The 22,405-nt window shown below is 35.1% G+C and overlaps 1 protein-coding gene across 2 annotated transcripts in view; it reads left to right on the top strand.

Moving 5' to 3' along the window:
* PDS5A (PDS5 cohesin associated factor A) overlaps window positions 1-22,405 on the top strand; it is a 123,068-nt gene that overhangs the window by 66,665 nt on the left and 33,998 nt on the right. For both annotated transcript variants that reach the window (XM_069593928.1, XM_069593929.1), the window contains exons 12-21: window positions 1,954-2,105; window positions 3,238-3,351; window positions 5,386-5,467; window positions 6,635-6,683; window positions 6,912-7,051; window positions 10,520-10,635; window positions 14,105-14,210; window positions 15,917-16,077; window positions 19,971-20,094; window positions 20,873-21,031. In XM_069593928.1, the coding sequence (XP_069450029.1) occupies window positions 1,954-2,105; window positions 3,238-3,351; window positions 5,386-5,467; window positions 6,635-6,683; window positions 6,912-7,051; window positions 10,520-10,635; window positions 14,105-14,210; window positions 15,917-16,077; window positions 19,971-20,094; window positions 20,873-21,031 (1,203 nt within the window). The remainder of the gene's footprint in view (window positions 1-1,953; window positions 2,106-3,237; window positions 3,352-5,385; window positions 5,468-6,634; window positions 6,684-6,911; window positions 7,052-10,519; window positions 10,636-14,104; window positions 14,211-15,916; window positions 16,078-19,970; window positions 20,095-20,872; window positions 21,032-22,405) is intronic.

Raw genomic sequence — 22,405 nt, 5'->3', positions numbered from 1 at the left:
TTTCATATCTTCAGTATGGGTTTTTTAGCTCACCTTTACAAAATGAGCAGCAAAATTAAAGGTTTGTTTTACCTTTTCACTTACATGATGAGTTTCAGAAGAATAGTGATCATCACCATTTGGTTCCTTAATAGCATTTGCAGAAGTACCTATCTTGGAATATCATACTTCCCATAAAAGTGGTGTTTCCATATTGCTATACTAAGCTAAACATCAAAATGATGTTTAGTCGTTACTCTTTGTGTAATTTCCTGTATGTGGATGCAGTTTAAAATGTGGGTTGATGAAAGTAGTACTAAGAACAGTAATAGTTGCTAAGAAATAGTGTCAACCATAAGAGACATATAGGCAAGGCAGGCTGAACAAAGGTTGCCTTTAAAAGTGTGCTGTTTTATTTGAAGCACAGTTTTAAAAATCTCCTACCATCCTGAAACTAATGCAGTTTAGCTATAATTTCAAGATAGAAAAGCAGTATCTTGCTATAGAAATATATAGCAAGATGCATTCTTTAAATTGCTTTGAAATAGTCATAGGAGGCAGAGATATATAAACACCATTTAACTTGTTGAGCTGTGTCATTAATTCTCCATCTGAAGAGTTTTTCCCCCTTGGCATTAATTTAAATGAAATAACACTCCCTATTGCTTAGTTGTTAATTACCACCTCCCCAGCCCCCAAACCAGGTTTCAAGTATTGCCATTTTTATTACTTCTTCCTTTTAGAAACATTTCACTTCTACTTCTGTCAGTATCTGTTTATAATTTCAGGATGAGCTGAGTAAATGATTCTTGCTAACTGAGACTGTATGATATGGTCTTAATAACGCCTACTGTACGTTTTAGGAACTGTTATTTTGGTGTAATGAATTAAATAACCTAAAGTATAGCCTTTCTAAATTTTGTTTTCTCTAAAAAGTGGGGATGAATTGAAATCTTCGATTTCGCTGCTTACATTCTTTGGTTTCATGTTAGAAATGTCAAAAGGCATCTTTTACTTGCTATATGGGAACAGTTTCATTTCACCTACTAAATAATCTAAAATTGAGAAAAGTATACCAGGAAAATTTCAAGAAAGTATTAAATAAACCAAAGATAAGTATACTCTGATTTATTAGAGATAAGTACCTTGTGGTTATTATTATATTGTTCTTTTGTCTTTCTGACTCTAGATTTTTATAATCTCTTTTTCTGTCCACCCTCCTCTGATCACCTTTCTTCCCTCCTCTTAAACCCCTCCAATCTCTTTAACTCCCAGAGTCTTTCATGGATTAGGGTGTGACTAGGTAATTGATTTGCCCTTTTGATTACAAAGTAATAAAATTCACTTAAGACTATCACTAAGGTGCTTTCCAACTTTATAATTCTAAGATTTTGATACCAAATTTTGCTCTTTTTTCTTTTTAATTGGAGGATAATTGCTTTGCAGTATTATTTTGGTTTCTGCCATACATCAACATGCATCAGCCATAGGTATACATATGTCTCTTCCCTCTTGAACCTCTCTCCAACCTCCCGCCCCAATTTTGCTCTTCTTATTCTGAGTTAATATCAAAAGGAATATAACTAGGAAAGAACATTCCAGATGATTCAGCTTTTGTTTGTAAACTGAATTGTACACTTTCTGTTATTTTTTAATCACTCCTAAAACTTGGCCAAATTTTTTTTTAGACAGAATCAAATAAGATTTTTTGTAAGGTTTATTGTTGCTTGGCTTTGAAGAAAATAAAAAATTGATAGGTGATCTAGTAGTATTGGCACTGGATAATTTGGAAACTAGTCTGGTTTCTAAACAGAAACATAATCAAAATTGTTGTTTAAGTGATTTGTCTTTTATGAAAATAAGTATTATACTAATCTATGCACACTAAATCTGCAACCTGTTGGAAGAAATCATTTTTGCCAGTTATACTAAAATTTGGTATCTAGCTCATCTAGTAAATTTTGTATTTTCTAGTGGCGAGTAAGAAAAGAAGCTATGATGGGTCTGGCTCAGCTTTATAAGAAATACTGTCTTCATGGTGAAGCAGGAAAGGAAGCTGCAGAGAAAGTCACCTGGATAAAGGACAAACTTTTGCATATATATTATCAGAATAGCATCGATGACAAGTGAGTTCCATATATTGGTAAAATGGATGAATATATAAGTGCTTTTAATTTTTTAATATGGTTTCTGTTTGATTTTTTTCATAGTACTTAGTTTCTAAGTTCAGAAATCACTTTCTGCGTGTTTAGACATATCATGTTTAAATAAGACTATAGTCAGAATTATCAGTTAGCATAATAATTGTTTTTTTTAGGCATAATTTACGTATAGCATTATCTTTCAAGTGTATAAGCATAATGATTCTATATTTGTATATATTGCCAAATGATCACCTGGTAAGTCTAACTTCCATCCCCATATATAGAAAATTCTTTTCTTGAGATGAGAACTTATGTTGTTTTCCTTTTCTGAATGTTACTCATAATTCTCTATTGGATTACAGTAATAATTTTGTTTTTTTGCAAAATACTTCACAGTGTTTTATTGAGTTAGACTGACTACTTTGACATTGATTATGTATTTCATTGGCTAATGAAGAGTCCTTATATTTAATAAGGATTAAATAAGAATAATTTTATAATTACAATCCTTATAATAAGAATCCTTATTCCAATGATGTTGAGTAATAAATATAAGCTTAGCAAGAGGATATTTAAATATGGTAAGAAATTTAGAATGTGCAGTGAAGACAGATCTGCATGAGAGAAGCTGATTTTCAGGATGATGAAGGAAGATCACCTTGATTTTACAAAATGACAACATGGGAAAGGAGCCAGACTATAATCAGAGGAAATTGATACATTTTTTGAAAATTAGTAATTCTTGATCGTAGCTTCATTTGTAATGTTAAATAATTTCTGATAGCTCCAGACTGATGATGACTAACAGGTGGAACAGGCTTAGCATCCTGTTCTTAGGAATAATATATAACATAACCCTTTTAGAACAGATGTTTCAGGCTGACAAAGTGTAAAGCCACAAGTAATAACTGTAGCTCTAAATTTAAAAATAACTATACTTGCAAGGAAAAGCATTGATCACATACTGATCTTTTCCATTTATTTACACACATCGGTATCACCATTGGTATGGTATCTTTGCATGAGGTGGTTAAAATATAAAATGGCTTTTGCTTCTGAAAAACAATAATTTTGTTACTTGGGGTTTTTTTCTCTTTGTTTGTTTGCTTCATAGACTATTGGTAGAGAAAATCTTTGCTCAGTATCTTGTCCCCCACAACCTGGAAACAGAAGAGAGAATGAAATGCTTGTATTATTTATATGCTAGTTTGGATCCAAATGCTGTCAAGTAAGTTACTTTTTTAATGATTCTTGAATACTTTATACAATTATTTATTTAATCATTTCTAATTAACTGCTGTTGATAGGGTTATTGCTTCTTCTAATTGAATCAAGAATCTCAGATAAATATTTATAGAGAAAATTTTTATCATGTAAATTCAAGTAAGTTAAAAGCAAAAATATTCCTATATGCATAGGTATATTTGGCAACTGAGCAATATGGTTTCAGGAATTTAGAGAAGTCCCCATGTCAAAATTATCTTTTGTGCACCTGTTGACTGGGATCTAAATCACATTTATTGGAGGTTTACCATACTAAGCCTAAGAAATAAGAACTGGTTCTTTGTCAGGAGAACATGTCCAAATCACTTCTGTGTAGAATAATTGTATGATTGATTGTCAAAACAGGTATTTTTGAGATTGAAAGAAGGCACTATGAATAATTTTGTTCAGACAGCCACCATAAACCTTAACTATCCCAGGCCACTTAGAATCTGTGGGCATTCCACTTTAATAAAGCTTTTAAAAAAGTAAATAACTCCTCTCATTGAGAATTCTGATTCTCCTGAATAAGAACCTCAGCTTGGGGAGGGAGGTGGGAGGGGGGTTCATGTTTGGGAATGCATGTGAGAATTAAAGATTTTAAAATTTAAAAAATAAAAAAAAAAAAAAAAAAAAGAACCTCAGCTATTACATTTACATATATATATATTACCTTTAATTTCATATAATTTCAAATTAACAGAAAAGTTTCAAAAATAATAACACAACTTTTAAAATCCCATTTAGTGAAATTCCTAATTTTTGACCATTTACTTTATCATTTGTGCATACTTTACATACGTATTTTCTTTTGATCCATAGATAGTAATTTGCAGACACTGCATTCCTTTACATCTAATACATAGGTATTCCTTAATTACAAGGATATTCTTTTATATAACTAGAGTGCTTTCATGAGAGTCAGGAGGTTTAATATTGATAAAATACTGTATAATCCAATGTGTATTCAAATTTCCTCAGTTGTCCAAATAATGTCCTTTATGGATTTTTGTTCCCTTTCTAGGATTACATGTTGCATGTCTAATTATCATGTCTCTAGTCTTTTTAAATTTAGAACCATTTCTCAGTTTGTCTTTGTCTTTTATAACTTTGACAGTTTTCAGAACAATGTTGCATAGGTCAGTTATTTCATAGAATGTTCTCTCAGTTCGGGTTCATTCAGTGTTTCCTCATTATTGGATTGAGATTCTGTGGTTTCAGCAGAAAGGCCACAGAATAACATACCCTATTAGAAGACGTCAGCCATCATTTTAAGGATTTGCAAGTAGTTCGTAACGTTCACTATAGATAGTAAATTCCAGGCCACGGGTCTTGATCTCTGTTTACATTTGGCAAAGAGTACTCAGAAATAAACTAATTTTGAGCACCTGAAATTACAGAGTGGGTTTGTAAGAGAAGAAAATCTGCTATCACAGAGAGAAAAGAATCTAGAGTAAAGAAACTCAATTTAAATTTGGCATGTTTTGAATCCACATCATTTCTAAGAAATTCATTTTTTAAGCCATCTGCACTATTTCCTGCATACCTCCTTAGCCTGGCGTTTCGTGATCTGATCCTTTTCTATAGTACTTTCCAGCTTCCTTATGCTCCCCCACTCATGTTCTGTGCTCCAAGCCTATAAATTTTTTTCACGTCCCTTTGTGTGCCATGTACTTTAATGACATTTTTCTCTTTGTTTATAGCAGAACTTTCTGGCTACCTCTGCTTAGAATGTCTTTGAATTCCTTCAGTTTACCTGGCAAGATCCTATTCATCCTTGAAAACTTCTCAAATATGTTCTCTCATAAGAAGCCTTATGTTTACTATTTTAAACCAAACTATCTTAATCCTAATAAGTAAATTTTCTGAAGCTTTAAATTTTAGGTAGATGTAGAAGAATGGTGTATCTATACCATGCAGTGAGAAAAGTAGTAAAGTTGAATAATTACCAGTATTGTTATATTATGTATATTTTTCATATTTATAACTTTATTTACAGAGCTCTCAATGAAATGTGGAAGTGTCAGAACATGCTTAGAAGTCATGTACGAGAACTGTTGGATTTGCACAAGCAGCCTACAGTAGGTTCATGATTTGTTTAAATTCACAGTATTAATTTAAAATTGTTAATTTTTCTGTATAATGAAGCAAGCAAAAGTATCTCAGCTGTTTTATTTTCCAAATGTCAGTTTCTGTGGTTATCCAAGATAAATTTGCATTTCACATGAATATTAAAAAAAATCTTATTTTTCACCATGAGCACAGAAATGGTATTTTCTAGTATATCAAGTATTTTGACACTAAGAATTTATAGTTTATCAATTTTTAAATAATTAGAATTAAACCTCAGTATAAAATTATATTAGAAGTCAAATTTTTTTCCTCTTTGACTTTTGGTCTGTCATTGTAGCATCAGTATCAAATCAGGTATCAATCCTTTGAATATTCCAAAGTCAAATTAACAAAGAAATGCTGCCCAGCATTTTCTGAAGGTTGAAAAAAGAAACGTAAATAATCTCTTATAAATGCTTCTAAACATATTTGCTAGAGTAGGTGTACTTAGCACAGAGACCCCCTCAGTGGTCATGGATGCCTAACGCAAGTGTTGTCTTTTTTTTTGATAAATGACCATACAGTCTCTCGAATTGCTTATCTCTGCCTCTGTGGTGCAGAAACAGTCACAGATAGTTCGTAAACGAATGGGCACGATTGTGATCCAACAAAACTTTAACAAAAGCAAGAAGTCCATGGGATCATACAGATTCATTAATAAAATAGTACTCTTGTAATGGAGGAAAGGGCCGTAGGAAGGAAGGTGATACATTAATTAATGGGCCACAGAATAGCTAGTAGAACTATTCTGAAAGAAATTTTTTCTACTTTACACATTTTTAGTTGATTTTCTTTGGTGTATAGTTTCACAGTAATTTTGATATGATAATTGTTTTCATTATTTTCTGTTCTGTTTTCTGACAAGATAATTTCCCTATGAAAGTTATACAATTTTCAAAATTTTTAAGATATCTTCCTGCTGGCATGTCCTCTCCTTCTGTTTGCACTGGTTTGATAGTTGTTACTCCATGGTTGTTTGTTATCTACATAGGCTGTAGATATGATAAGCCATTTCCTACTGGGTATTTTGTGATGGATTTTTTTAGCTTAAGAAAATGTACAATACTGACTGTAGGTTTTCTTAATGAAATTTTGTTAGCACGTATGACATCATTTGTTTCTGTTTTAAATTTCAGTCAGAAGCTAACTGTTCCGCTATGTTTGGAAAACTGATGACCATAGCAAGTGAGTATGTTTATTGACTCTGTAGGTATATAGCAGACATCAAATAACTTACCCAGTGGAACTATCAGCTTAATACTTATTTAGTAGGAAAAAATAGTCCTTAATAATTTTATTTCTAAGACCCATATAGTCTTATCTTTTGGTAGGACAGCAGTATTTTTTAAGACAGCTTGGTTTTTAGTTTAGTAGTTTTTCTTTTGCAGTATTGATTCTCTTTTAATCTTCTAGAGAATTTGCCTGATCCTGGGAAAGCACAAGATTTTGTGAAGAAATTTAACCAAGTTCTCGGTGATGATGAGAAACTGCGGTCTCAGTTGGAGTTGTTAATCAGTCCAACCTGTTCGTGCAAACAGGCAGATGTCTGTGTGGTTAGTAAATTATTCTTCTGTATTTGTTCTTCTAGCTTTGCTTATAGAAACTTAGATTTCATTAAAATCTGCTTTACGTAAATTATTTTATTTGTGTGAATGTAACAATATTGTGAGCTCTGAATCACCTAGGAGTATATCTGTGGTCAGATATACTTAGTTCTCTTTACCTGTCAAAATTCCAGGAAAAACACTAGAGAAGCAAGCCAGGGAGTTGGTCCTAAGAATTGAGCAAGATAAAATGCTTTGTATTTAGCAGACATTTATTAGATAAATAAGAATTTTCTAGTGTGTGTGTGTATTCTCCCATGTATCAGCACAGGAAAAACCCTTGTCAGTATATCAGCAATAGTTAAGTTGCCATATACACATTTATAAACAAGGTAATTCCTGTTTAGGCTTTTGTCTTCATTCTATTTTTAGACTATTTTATAGAAAACAAATTGTTGACAAATACCCAAGGAAAAATTCATTCATTTATTTACTATTTTATGAGACAGTTTCTAATTTCATCTTTACCATTTACTACTGGTGTGACCTTTAGCAAGTTGTTTAGTATTTTTGAGACTCATTTTTTTCATCTCTAAATGTTAGCAACTTCACAGGATTGTTAAGAGGATATAGATAGATACGGATATAGGTATCCTACCTAATATTAATAAATTTCTATTTCACATATATGACAGTATTACACATAAATAACACAATACAGTATTACACATATATCACAAACACTGTGCCTGTACAGATGAATAAGAGAAAGAAAATCATTTCAGTTATTTATGTCTAACTTTGCTCTAAAAAGATAATTATTTAAATATGTGATTAGGGATAAGGACTATAAACAGATGTATATACAAAGGCATTTGGGAGCATAGAATATGTTTTCTTTTTCCCTCAGTCTAGTAGGCATATAGGGTCTTTAAGTGGATCTTAAAAGAGTAGTAATTAGGAAGAGGTGGGAGGAAGCCAGTTTAGGGAAGAGAGCAATGGATTCTTTCATTGTACCTAGGGATGTGAATGTCACAAGTGCCCAAAATAACCTTCTCTTTGCACTTCTGAACGGGATGGTTTGCTGAGAACATTTAAAGGTTTCATTTACTTCTTTGGTATTTAGAATTCCAGTTCCAGAATACTGTGTTCTGCTGGGTATCCACTAATATAATTGGATCATAGAATGAAATGGCTTGAAAAATACCATAGAGATAATTGGTTTAACCACTTCATTTTACAGATAAAGATTACGTTTTAAAGAGGTGAAGTTTCTCATCCAGTGTTTCACAGCTAGTGACTGAGCTTCAGGTAGAGTCCAGATCTTAATAGACCCATGACAGTGTTCTTTCTATATATTTCATCATTTGCAAGAACCCATACAAACTGAATACTGCTCAAGAAATACAAATCTTAAGAATGAATAATCAAGTGGTACTTTCTGGTCTGAGAAAAATAGGACTTGAGTTTGAAAAGTGAAAGTAACGTGATTCCTGCTATTTGTCAGAACAAATATATCTAAGAGCTTCCAAATCCAGAAAGTATATGCAAAACAGATGCAAGGAAAACATCTCAGGGTGATTTGATGGTAGGAAGCAGGAGAGTAGAGATGTGGAAAGTCTTTTTTTTTTTTTTGAATGTGTAAAGGAAACTGTTTATTTGTTGCTGCCTACTTGCCACATACTAATTTGGCTTCTTGCTTATCCCCAGTATAAGCTTACACTTATCATTATGACAGATAGACTTTTTAAAAATAATTGTTGTGAGAGATTACCTAAATATTATATCCATAAAATGTAGTTTGAAGAACTACTTAAATATATCATTATTTATATACATTGGTATATTTTATATAGTGCTATCACTGTGCTTAAATGTGATTTACTCTTTTTCCTGTGCTTATATGTAATGCCATAATTCTTTTCTAATGCCTAGTTCTTCTATTTTTTAATACTGACTATATAGTTTGCCTAGCAATTTTCCAGTGGCATAGTTGTTGTTAAACAATCACTGACTTTATCTTATGTTAAAGCAAGTAAATTTTATACCAAGTGGGAGAAAATCCCCTCTTTAGGAAGACTTGCACAAAGTAAGTCTGATTTCAAAAGATAATACAAAATTAATTTTAAATGTGTATCTGTAGTATAGAGCAAAGGGTATAAGGACATAAGCACTGACTAAAATATTTATTTTCTCAGATGCTGAAATTTTGCTGAGTAAATTACTACTTGCAAAATAAATCAAGCACTTCGTAGTGACTAATAAATTTTCTTCTGAATTTCAGTCTTTGGGATTTTTACACTCTAATAGCAACCATGGATGCTATCTAATTTAATATGACCTTCATAATTAATTTGTGTCACTGAGGGACTTCCCAGGTGATCCAGCGGCTAAGACTCCTTGCTACCGATGCAGGAGGGCCCGGGTTCATTCCCTAGTTAGGGAACCAGATCCCGAGTGTTGCAACTAAGACCCAGCAAAGCCAAATTAATTAATTTTTTTTGTTACTGAAAGTACAACAGAAATTTGTTTCCTTGATCCCCTTGGACACATTGCCTTAAATTTTTTTTTTCCATGAAAAAACTAATAAATAGAGTGACTATTATTTGTTACATTGCTTTATAGTTTGGAAAGCACTTTTAATGTGCTTTATCTTCTCAACTAACATTTTCACTTATTCATCAGAGATAATCAATGAAAAGCCTTGTTATTAATGTAAATTTCTTTCTCTAGTACCCAACACATAATAAATTTAACCTTGTCTTTGGATGATTCAGTCTCTTACAATCATTAAATCCTTATATTCTTTAGAAACTTTCAGCAATAATATCTTTTCTCTTACAGGAGCTCTTTGATATAATGTCACCATTTTTGAACTCAACTATGATCTTCCAGAACTGAAAAACTTTATACACTTAAAAGTCTTCTCCTCGTTAAAAAAAAAATTGTTGTCCGAAAGAAAAGTTTTTTCAGACTGTGAAGTATACCATTGAAATGTGCCATGACAGTATAAATTGTTTTAATTTTTTCAAAAGTAGAGACTAAAGGGACTTCCCTAGTGGTCCAGAGGTTAAGACTCTACACTCCCTATGCAGAGGCCCAGGTTTGATCCTGGTCAGGGAACTAGATCCCACATGCTGCAACTAAGACCTAATGCAGCCATTAAATAAATAAATGAATATCAGTTGTAAAAAGCATTCAAGATTGTCTACTATGTAGTAATTTCATGGGAGAAATATGACAAAAGGCATAAATCATACCATGTTACCCCCCTTTTTTCCCTCTGCAATCTAGATTTTCTAGTGCTTGCCTAATGAGTATATCATTTTAGTCAGGGTATAAAGCAGAGAAAGTTTTTTTTTCTTTTTTACATCTGATGATATTGAATCCTTAAATGCTTTTGATGCCTAGGATCATTTTTATTTTGAAAAACATGAAAGGATGATACTTACAGTGAAACTCTTTTCCTTCCTATAGAGAGAAATAGCCCGGAAACTTGCCAACCCTAAGCAGCCAACAAATCCTTTTCTAGAGATGGTCAAATTTCTGTTGGAAAGAATTGCACCTGTGCACATTGATTCAGAAGCCATCAGGTAAACTAGGAATTATATTCATTCATAATAAAATATAATATGAAACTACAGTGCTGTAAGTTTAAATTCTGGGTCCCCAACGAGACCTAAAAAGGTATACAGGGAACCTATATCAGGTATCATTCAAGTTGAAAGAAAGACAGGCTCCTTTTCTGATCGTTGGTTTGTTTCATAACTTTTTTTTTTTTTAATTTTTTTTAAAAGAAATCTTGTGTTTATTTTTAGCTTGTATGTTCTCATTAAAGAAAACCTAGAACATAAGAAAATCTATAGCTATCATCAGCCTTTGAGTTTTCTTAACCCTTCACTTGAGATATGTGAAAACAGAATATATGAAAGGATGGTGACTGCAGCCAAGAAATTAAAAGACACTTACTCCTTGGAAGGAAAGTTATGACCAACCTAGACAGTATATTAAAAAGCAGAGACGTTACTTTGTCAGTAAAGTCCATCTAGTCAAGGCTATGGTTTTTCCAGTAGTCATGTATGGATGTGAGAGTTGGACTATAAAGAAGCTGAGCACTGAAGAATTGATGCTTTTAAAGTGTGGTGTTGGAGAAGACTCTTGAGAGTCCCTTGAACTGCAAGGAGATCCAACCAGTCCATCCTAAAGGAGACCAGTCCTGGGTGTTCATTGGAAGGAATGATGCTGAAGCTGAAACTCCAATACTTTGGCCACCTGATGCGAAGAGCTGACTCATTTGAAAAGACCCTGATGCAGGGAAAGATTGAGGGCAGGAGGAGAAGGGGACAACAGAAGATGAGATGGCTGGATGACGTCACCAACTCGATGGACACGAGTTTATGTAAACTCGGGGATACTGACTGAAATTAAAAATGCCGACTATACAGGGGCTTCCTGGCGGCTAAGAATCTGCCTGTCAGTGTAGGAGACGAGAGTTTGATCCCTGTTCTGGGAAGATCCCGCATGCTGCAGAGCGGCTAAGCCCATATGACACGCAACTATTGAGCCTGTGTTCTAGAGCCTAGGAAGTGTAGAATACTGAGCCCTCATGCCCCAACTACTGAAACCCAGATGCCCTAGAGGTCATACTCTGCAACAAGAGAAACCACCACATTGAGAAGTCTGTACCACCACTAGAGAGTAACCCCGCACTCTGCAACTAGAGAAAAGTCTGAGCAGCGACAAGGATGCAGCATAACCAAAAATCAAAACATTTTTTCCAATAACTGACTGTACAAAGTGTTGACGTATATGTAACTAACAGTGTGTTGGTGATGTTAAAAGCAGTTTGTTTTAGCATCAGATTATCTCAACATTGTCTCATCTCAGGAATCCCAATATTAGACATTTGCATATAAGAAAGGAAGACATCATTATGTCTTTGGGTTTCCCTGGTGGCTCAACAGTGAGAGAATCTACCTGCAATGCAGAAAACACAGGTTTGATCCCTGGGTCAGGAAGATTCCTTGGATAAGGAAATGGCAACCCACTCCAGTAGTCATTCCTGGGAAATTCCACAACCAGAGGAGCCTAGCAGGCTACAGTTCATGGGATCACAGGGTCAGATATGACTTAGCAACTAAACCACCACCGCTACTTGTGTTTAAAGTGGAAATACCCAAAAGTCCATCAGTTGGTAATTGGATAAAAATACTGTGCCGAAGAATTGATGCTTTTGAACTGTGGTGTTGCAGAAGACTCTTGAGAGTCCCTTGGACAGCAAGGAGATCCAACCAGTCCATTCTGAAGGAGATCAGCCCTGGGATTTCTTTGGAAGGAATGATGCTAAAGCTGAAACTCCAGTACTTTGGCCACCTCATGTGAAGAGTTGATTCATTGGAAAAGACTTCGATGCTGGGAGGGATTGGGGGCAGGAGAAGAAGGGGACGACCAAGGATGAGATGGCTGGATGGCATCACTGACTCGATGGACATGAATCTGAGTGAACTCCTGGAGTTGGTGATGGACAGGGAGGCCTGGCATGCTGCGATACATGGGATTGCAGAGTCGGACACGACTGAGCGACTGAACTGAACTGTGGTAGATCTATACAATGAAATACTTACCAGGAATAGAGAGGAGGTTCATTCAGTGGTTCACACTGATCCTATGCAACAACATGGAGGAGTCTCAAAAGCATTATGTCACACAGAAGTTGTCAAACACAAAGTATATAAAATTTTATAAAAGGTAAAATTCTAGTGGAAGAAAGTTGATCAGTTAATGCCAGAGTAGGAAAAGGGAATTAACCACAGAAGAAGTGTAAGGTAAGTTTTTGTGGTGATGACAGTTGTTTTATGTGTATATCGCTACGGTGATTCACCACTTTATTTATACCCACTAGCATGGCTGTGATCAAAAAGTTGAGTTGGCAAGAATGTAGAAAAATTGGAACTTTCATGTTTTGCTAATGGGTGTAAAATGTTGGAGGTGCTTTGGAAAGCAGTTTGACAGTCCTCCAAAAGTTATGCATGGAGGTACCATATGTGTGTGTGTGCGCTCAGTCATGTCCAGCTCTTTATGACCCCATGGAGTGTAGCCCACTCGAGTGGGTTGCTATTTCCTCCTCCAGAGGATCTTCCTGACCCAGGGAAAGATGAACCTTGAGAACTCCATTTATATGAAGTATTCAGAATAGGCAGATCTATATAGCAGCACAAAGTAGATCAGAGGATGCTTAGGGCCGAAGGAGTTGGAGGTGAATAAGGAGTGACTTCTAATGGAAATTGGACACAACTGAGCACACACACACCTAATGGGGAAGGGGGTTTGTTTTGAGGTAGGGTGAAAGCTAAGTTTGTTGAATCTTTGCCTGTACTGGGACATCACTAATGAGGAAATGAAATCTCAAGAATGAAGATCATGTTTGTTTTAACTTAAAATAGTATCTTGTTGACCAGGTAATTTCTAGTTTGTGGTGGTTAGTTGTATTTGAAAAACTAATAATGTTGAACATTAAATACTTTTAAATTGTTGATTCTGTGTGTGTATATATAGAGAGAGCGCAATGCTTCTCATGAATTGCTTTCAATTTCTTTGCTATAAATCTCTAGGAGTGGAATTAGTGGTTCAGTAAATTAATTATGTGATTAATTCAATGCCTTTGTTCATTTATGTGTTTACTATTTGCTTTTTGTTTTGAGTGAGTTCTCATTTGTCCATTTAGCAACTGCCATCCTAACATTTTTCTTAAAATTACAAGTGATCTCCATTTATGGATATGAATATTACATTGCTTATACTTAAAAATACATATTTCTGGTACATTTGCCAGTTTTGTTGCTTTTCATTAGAATTACTGTTATACATGGATGGGGAGAATAAACTAAAATAAGCTCATTTGTCATGTAGAGAGGGAAGTTTAAAAAATCACAGAATAACTTTTTCTTCCAGAAAATATTTAATTTGATGTTTAATAGAGTCTGTATATGTCTGCTACAATGCAGTTAAGATACAGTTACTAATCTAGTAGTGTTACTAATTTAGATTGTCTTATTTTAATAGTGCACTGGTAAAACTGATGAATAAATCAATAGAAGGGACAGCAGATGACGAAGAGGAGGGTGTAAGTCCAGATACAGCTATTCGTTCAGGACTTGAACTTCTTAAGGTATTTTTGAAACAGTTTTTCTGCAGTCATATTTTTTTTAATTGGTGGAAAATTGCTTTACTATTTTGTGTTGGTTTCTGCTATACAACAGTGCAAATCAGTCATAATTATATATAGGAAGGCTCAGGAGGGAAAGGAGATCTCCTTGAGCCGTCCTCCCCTCTCCTCGTCCCTCCCCTTTAGGTCATCATAGAGCACCTGGCTGAGTGGGCTCCCTGTGTTATTTAGCAACATCCCACTGACTGTTTTACACCTGATAGTATATATTTGTCAATACCGCTTTCTCAACTTCTCCCACCCTCAACTTGCCCAGCTGTGTCCACAAGTCTGTTCTTTACTAGGCTCATCAGTACCATTTTTCTAGATTCCATATGTATTCTGCAGTTATAATATGAATCACCTTAAAGATATGCAAGGGTCAGGCTTTATTTGATTGGAAGTTATTCAAAAGATTAAAATTTGTAATACAACATTTTATAAAAATGACATGTTTTCTGAATTATACTAATGTAATTATTTTACATTATAAAATAATATTTTTGGAGTTTTGCTGTTTCATTCATCATATGCATGCCTGCTATGCTTATAACACTATGTGCTAACTGATTTAGTCTTACCTTTCAAATAACCTGCATATTGGTTAGTAGGATTGCTCACAGGAATTACTATAATACATCATTATCTGATTGGGATTCTTTTTTTTTAAAACAATTGGTAAACAGTTGCCAAAGAGGTCAGAGAATTGGACAATTAGTAAGAGCCATAATTTAGTCTAGAGGGGGAGCACAGCATCATCAAAGAGAATAATTTGGGGCATGTTTTAGGGATTGTGGATGTAGCCTGAGTAGTTAGAAGTATTGCTTTGAGGAGTGACGGAAGACAAGATTGGTTCCACATGGTGGAAATAAAAGTTTTTTAAACAGAGGAAAATCATCTTTAAGGCAAACATTTTTAATAGGTTGTTTGATTCAGCTTTTCAAATTTAAATCCTCATTTTTCTCTGAATATTTAAAACCTCATAAGTAAATATTATCACTCTGAACCCTACCAAATGAGATACTCTCTCCACTTTATAATCAGTTTTAAAAATGCTTATATAATAAGTTAATGAGGGCTACATACTCCATTCCCTACCTCTTTATTTTTCTTTTAGGCCTTATTCCATGTGTCATGCTGACTAAATTGTTTTTGCTTCATGGAAGGTAAACTTTGTAGACACATTATCTCTAACTTGCTGGAAATTCCTTAAGGATAGCCTAGAACTTATGTCTTAATAAATAAAGGGAACAATTATTTATGTTTGTAATCATGATTAAAATTTTCCAATAACAACTACTTATGAGTAAATTTTTTGTGATGGATTTCACTTAAAATATTTTCTTATAGGTTATCTTTTGCCAGCGAAATAAAGCCTAGTGTTAGCATTTTGTTCCTAGTGTTAGCATTTCACTCCCATGAAAAAGGAGCCACATTTCCCACATTCCCAGTATCAGAATAGACTAAGAGGTAAGGAAGAAAACAGGACCAGGGCTGTCGGTCAAGAACTGTTCGCCACAACTCACCTCAAGGGAGACTACACGGTACAGTCTTGATTGTATTGCTAGCATGTACAGCTCATAATTTAAGTTTTATTTCTAGTAGAAAACAGTTCTTTTAATGGATTATAACCATTGTCTGTACTTAAAACATTATATCTGTTCCTTTAGGTTCTGTCTTTCACACATCCTACCTCGTTCCACTCTGCAGAGACATATGAGTCCCTGTTGCAGTGCCTCAGAATGGAAGATGACAAAGTAGCAGAAGCTGCTATACAGATTTTTAGAAACACAGGCCACAAAATAGAAACAGACTTACCCCAAATACGATCGTGAGTACGCTCTTTCTTATGATAAACACAAGAGTTCTCCAAGTATGGGAATCTTAGGGTCATTGTTTCCCTTAGGAACACGCTGAGGAGGAAAGATGACTTTTATTTAGAAGCTGCTTTTCTGTATCCTTTGTTTTCCTCTTTTCTCTGTCTGACTTATCTCCTCTACCATTCAATATGGGCAGAGGAACAACCTAAAATTTTTATTTTAAATATTAATATTAATTATCTAAAGCTACCACAGAATTTAGGATTAATATATCTTTCTAATTTATTTCTTTTTCTCCAACTCCAAATTCAGTAGGTACTGCCTTCATATCTCACTCAAGAATTGTATAATCAAAGGTGCTTAATGAAATGTTCATTAGTTGCTTAGTTGTTGGTCATGGTTCTTTTATCTCTCTAGAGTACTTCCCCTCTCCTCATAAGAATGAAGTACATTTTGGTATTTTTACTTTGGCAGCTTTAAGAGGTTGCCTTAGGATCAAAATTTGTACTGAGAGTGTGATGTCTTTTGGAGGAAGAGCACATTGCTGATAGCTATTATAATCAGATGTTCAAGGTATTTATATAAATAGTTTGAGGTAAATTCAAATCAAACCCATTTTTCCTCATGATATATTAATAGAATAAGAGAATTCCTGGCTCCTTAAGTTTTTATTGGATTTGTGAGCTAATAGTTTAATTTGAGAAATAATTCAACATTTATTGTATATCCTTTTCATCGTCAGCACTGTAGTGGCTAATATAAAAGATTACCGCTGTCAGTCCCTGCTGTCAAGGAGTTTATACTCTAGGAATGATAATTTTTATCTTTGTACATTATAGAAAAAATGATTGACACAGTGGGCTAAAGTTACTGTGAGTTTTACAAAGTGGGGAAATGTATACTCTTTTTAAGGTGAAGGATATACTTAAAGGAATTCTATCCCAGAAGGAACAGTAGAAGAGGTAACTTTGGACATGAGGAATAAAACCTCTTATTCTTAAGACTTGTTCTTCAGTCGATAAGTGGTGTCTGACTCTTTGTGACACCGTGACCTGCAGCACGCCAGGCTTCCCTGTCCTTCATTATCTCTCAGAGTTTGTTCAAACTCATCACTGAGTCAGTGATGCCATCCAACCATCTCATCCTCAGTCACCCCCTTCTACCCTCAATCTTACCCAGCATCAGGGTCTTTTCCAATGAATTGACTCTGCGTATCAGGTGGTCAGAGTATTGGAGCTTCAGCTTCAGCATCAGTTCTTACAATGAATATTCAGAGTTGATTTCCTTCAGGAATGACTGGTTTGATCTTCTGTCCAAGGGACTTTCAAGAGTCTTCTGCAGCATCACAATTCAGAAGCATCAATCCTTCAGCACTCAACCTTCTTTATGGTCCAACTCTCATATCCATACATGACTACTGGAAAAACCGTAGCTTTGACTATACAGACCTTTGTCGGCAGTGATTTCTCTGCTTTTTAATATGCTATCTAGGTTTGTCATAGCTTTTCTTAAGACTAATCAGGAAGGAAGGAGGGAATTATTGAGAAAGCAGAGAAGCACAACACTGCAGACCTCAGTAACAACGCTGGTTGTGTAACTGGATTATCAGTTCAGTCGCTCAGCCGTGTCCAACTCTTTGCGACCCCATGAATCACAGCACGCCAGGCCTCCCTGTCCATCACCATCTTCCAGAGTTCACTCAGACTCACGTCCATTGAGTCCGTGATGCCATCAAGCCATCTCATCCTCAGTCGTCCCCTTCTCCTCATGTCCGCAATCCCTCCCAGCATCAGAGTCTTTTCCAATGAGTCAACTCTTCGCATGAGGTGGCCAGAGTGCTGGAGCTTCAGCTTTAGCATCATTCCGTCCAAAAAAATCCCAGGGTTGATCTCCTTCAGAATGGACTGGTTGGATCTCCTTGCAGTCCCAGGGACTCTCAAGAGTCTTCTCCAACCCCACAGTTCAAAAGCATCAATTCTTCGGCGCTCAGCCTTCTTCACAGTTCAACTCTCACATCCATACATGACCACAGGAAAAACCATGGCCTTGACTAGACGGACCTTAGTCGGCAAAGTAATGTCTCTGCTTTTGAATATACTATCTAGGTTGGTCATAACTTTTCTTCCAAGGGGTAAGCGTCTTTCAATTTCATGGCTGCAGTCACTATCGGCAGTGATTTTGGAGCCCAAAAAATAAAGTCTGACACTGTTTCCCCATCTATTTCCCATGAAGTGATGGGACCGGATGCCATGATCTTCGTTTTCTGAATGTTGAGCTTCAAGCCAACTTTTTCGCTCTCCTCTTTCACTTTCATCAAGAGGCTTTTTAGCTGCTCTTCACTTTTTGCCATAAGGGTGATGTCATCTGCATATCTGAGGTTGTTGATATTTCTCCCGGCAATCTTGATTCCAGCTTGTGCTTCTTCCAGTCCAGCGTTTCTCATGATGTACTCTGCCTAGACGTTAAATAAGCAGGGTGACAATATACAGCCTTGATGGACTCCTTTTCCTATTTGGAACCAGTCTGTTGTCCCATGTCCAGTTCTAACTGTTGCTTCCTGACCTGGATTATAGCACACTAGAAAAACAAGGAGAAAGGTTAAGGTTGACCTATGCATCATCCTTTCATTAGGCTAAGAGGAATTAATATATATAATGACAGTTTACTCAAAACTCATACCTTCTTTTGTTACTAACTGGTCTTATTTATAAGAACCGTTACCTTGGTAAATGAATTTGAAAGAAAGACTTCAACAGTGCTCAGTCAAGGAATGTATTGATATTTGTGCATGAAAATCCTTTTCATTATTCTAAACTGTATGGAGAGAAATATGGCCCATTCATAAATTTCAAGGTAGACTTCACACTGACTAGCATATGTTCCAGTTTTTTGATTGAGGTGCATAAAGGTTTAGAGTACTGCTCTTAATATCTAGCCTTCCATTATTACAAGACAAGGGTCCCCAACTGCCAGGCCACAGATCAGTACTGATTCCATAGATCAGTACACAGCAGGAGGTGAGCAGCAGGGGAGCAAGCAAAGCTTCATATGTGTTTAGAGCTGCTTGTGTTACCGCCTGAGCTCTACCTTCTGTAAGATCACCGGCAGCTTTAGACTCTCACAGACATGTGAACCCTTCCGTGAACTGCACATGTGCGTGCTTCTTTTGAGAATCATCCTGAAACCATCTTCCCCTCCCTATCCATGGTAAAAATTATCTTCCACAGACTAGTCCCCTGTGCCAGAAAGGTTGAGGACCGCTGTTATAGTATGACCCTTTTTCACTATTGCACTTGATTTGAAGAGAGTCACTTAACATTTTGATGTATATTTTATGTAATGTTTTGTCTTATCCATTTGATGTATATGCCAATTTTTTGTATTTTGATAGAAACATGCCATACTTTATTTGCATACTTTCTCTCACTGGTATGTTCTTACCTGTTTTTAAATGAAACTTGGCCTTTTGCTACTTCTTTCCCCTTGGCTGCTTTAAAACAACTGAAGAGGATTGTGAGAGAGAAGTGGAAAATTTAGGAGTATTTTCTTAGAAGACAAATGTGAAAATATGGCATGGGGCAATTTTAGATTATAAATTAAAGGTAGTTTGTTTACTTCTCCATACTTATGAGGTAGCATTAAAAAGAAAATTGTTTTCTGGAGTAGCCCTTTTATTCTAGAGGCATACGTATAGGCAATGCCTATATGTATAAGGCATTTCTTATATTGTACTTGAGGACAGGGAAAGGGGGTTTAAATCTTTTTATAGATCAGGAAGTTGAGAAGAGAAGCTTTCTTCACGCGTACCTCCAAATAGTTACTGATGAAGTAGGAGACAACCAAAAGAACTACTTGTGGTTTATGGGCTTTTTAAAAATAAACTATGATTTTTTTTTTCTTCCAGGACCTTAATTCCCATTTTACACCAGAAAGCAAAGAGAGGAACTCCACACCAAGCAAAACAGGCCGTTCACTGTATACATGCCATATTCACAAATAAAGAAGTCCAGCTTGCACAGATTTTTGAGGTATATATAATTACATATGATGTGTTTTTGTTGATTTTTATTTTTATTCTCTGTGATTTGATGATGCTAAAAAGTCACTTTTTCTTTTAAGCTCTTTAGTCCCACTCTAAAATATAAGTTCCATGGAAGCAGAGACTCTGTTTTATTCAGCACTTTAGATATTCCCAGCCTTTAGATCTGACTATATGTTCAGATACTACACACTGAAGGGTGTTTTATGTATTTTGTGTTACATTATTTTACTTAATTTTTGCTTTACTGGCTCAGTGATCCATTTAGCTTGAGAAGCTATTATGGACCTGACAACCCTACTTGAAAATTAGTTTTGTTTGCCTTTCCTTATGTATGATCCTTTGCCTGATTCTACTACTAGAAAGGTATTCCTATGGTCATAAACTGAATACAATATGAACAGAACCCAGTGGACTTAAATATTACGATCCATGGGCATTTTAAATGTTCCCACACGACAAGAAACCCACCAACATAACTGACTTAAAAATAAGACTGATTTGACCGTGGAAGAATTTTCTTGTTTTTACTTTATGTGGGTTTTACTTTTCCCTTTCTTTTTATATTGTTTCAATCTTATTAAATTTCAGTAGGTGAAATAAGAATCAAGTGTCTAATATGACTGAAGTTACTTTTAATTGTCTCTTTAGAACAGATTTTTGGGGGGCACAATAAATTCAGGAGGACTTGGGAACATACACTGTTCTGTACAATGTCTAAATATCTATAAAACAAACTAGTAATTTTGACTGTTTTATTTTTATAGCCACTCAGTAGGAGTCTGAATGCTGACGTACCAGAACAACTTATAACTCCGTTAGTTTCATTGGGCCACATTTCTATGTTAGCACCAGATCAGTTCGCTTCCCCAATGAAATCTGTAGTAGCAAATTTTATTGTTAAAGATCTACTGATGAATGACAGGGTAAGTTTCTCATTAAATTTAGAATCATAAGATTAAGACTGTCTACATCTTTATTTGTCACAGAAACAACATGTCTGCTTTTCTCTGTGTATGATTTTTATTTGTTACTTAAAGTAACGTCTTGCTGTGTAGCTATTACGAGAATTTTTCTTTAAGAAAAAATTGAGAACATGAGATGGATGAATCATGAAGTAAAAAATAGAATCCTCAGTATTCAAACTCAAAAAAAACCCTGCCAATTTGCTCTTCTTTACCCTCCCTTCATTTGAATACAGTAGTGAAGGCTGCGGGAGCATGGCCAGGCTCGTTCCTACTCCGCAATTTCGTATTGCTCTCTGCACCACTGGTGGACAAGGCTGGCAACAAGTGTGAAGTTTGACACTTCTTAGGTGGTGGCTTGATTGTTCACAAGTTCTCTTTTAAGATGGTTCTGTTTTTTGTATGTAGTAAAATATGCATAATATAAACTTTGCCATTTTACCCCATTTATGTGTACAGTTCACTTACATTATATACACCCATGTTCTTATTGGTTTTTGTTTTATTAAAAACAAACAAGTTTGATAACATATGAATACACCCATATACACAAGGAGTAACCCAGGAAAGCCAAGTAAATTTGTGGTCCAAGCCACCACCTAAAATATACATCCACATTGTTGTGTAATCATTGCCACTACCTGTTTTCAGAACTTTATCATTTCGGAGAGAAACTCTACATCCATTAACCAGTGACTCCCCATTAGCTCCTCCCCGCCAACCTCTGGTAACATCTATTCTACTTGCCTCCTTTATGAATTTGCTTATTCTAAAAAAAAAAAAAAAGAATTTGCTTATTCTAGATAACTTCTTATCATACAATATTTATCCTTTTGCATCTGGCTTATTTCTGTCGATATAATGGTTTCAAGACTTCATTTTGTGCCACAATAATATTCCATTGTATGTTTAACCTATATTTTGTTTATTCATCTATTGATATATACTTGAGTGTTTTCTACCTTTTAACTGTTGTGAATAATGCTGATATGAACATTTGAGTCCCTGATTTTGGGGATATATGCCTAGGAGTGGAATTGCTGGATCATATGACCATTCTATGCTAAACTTTTCGAGGGGCTGCTGAACATTTTTCCACAGTGTCTATACCATTTTACATTCCCAGCAGCCATACACAAAGCTTCCATTTTCTACACATCTTGGCCAACACTTATTCTTTACTTGGTTTTTTAATCATAGTCAACCTGGTAGTTGCAAAGTAGTATCTTGTGGTCTTGGTTTGTGTCCCTAATGGCTAGTTTTTTTTTTTTCATGTGCTTTTTGGCTTTTTATATATCTTTGAATATTGAATCTTTTGCCCACTTTGAATTGAAT

The sequence above is a fragment of the Ovis canadensis genome, chromosome 6 (assembly GCF_042477335.2).
Source record: "Ovis canadensis isolate MfBH-ARS-UI-01 breed Bighorn chromosome 6, ARS-UI_OviCan_v2, whole genome shotgun sequence".
Taxonomy (NCBI): domain Eukaryota; kingdom Metazoa; phylum Chordata; class Mammalia; order Artiodactyla; family Bovidae; genus Ovis; species Ovis canadensis.
Note: the sequence above shows the minus strand (reverse complement) of the source record. Positions and strands in the feature narration are given on the sequence as shown.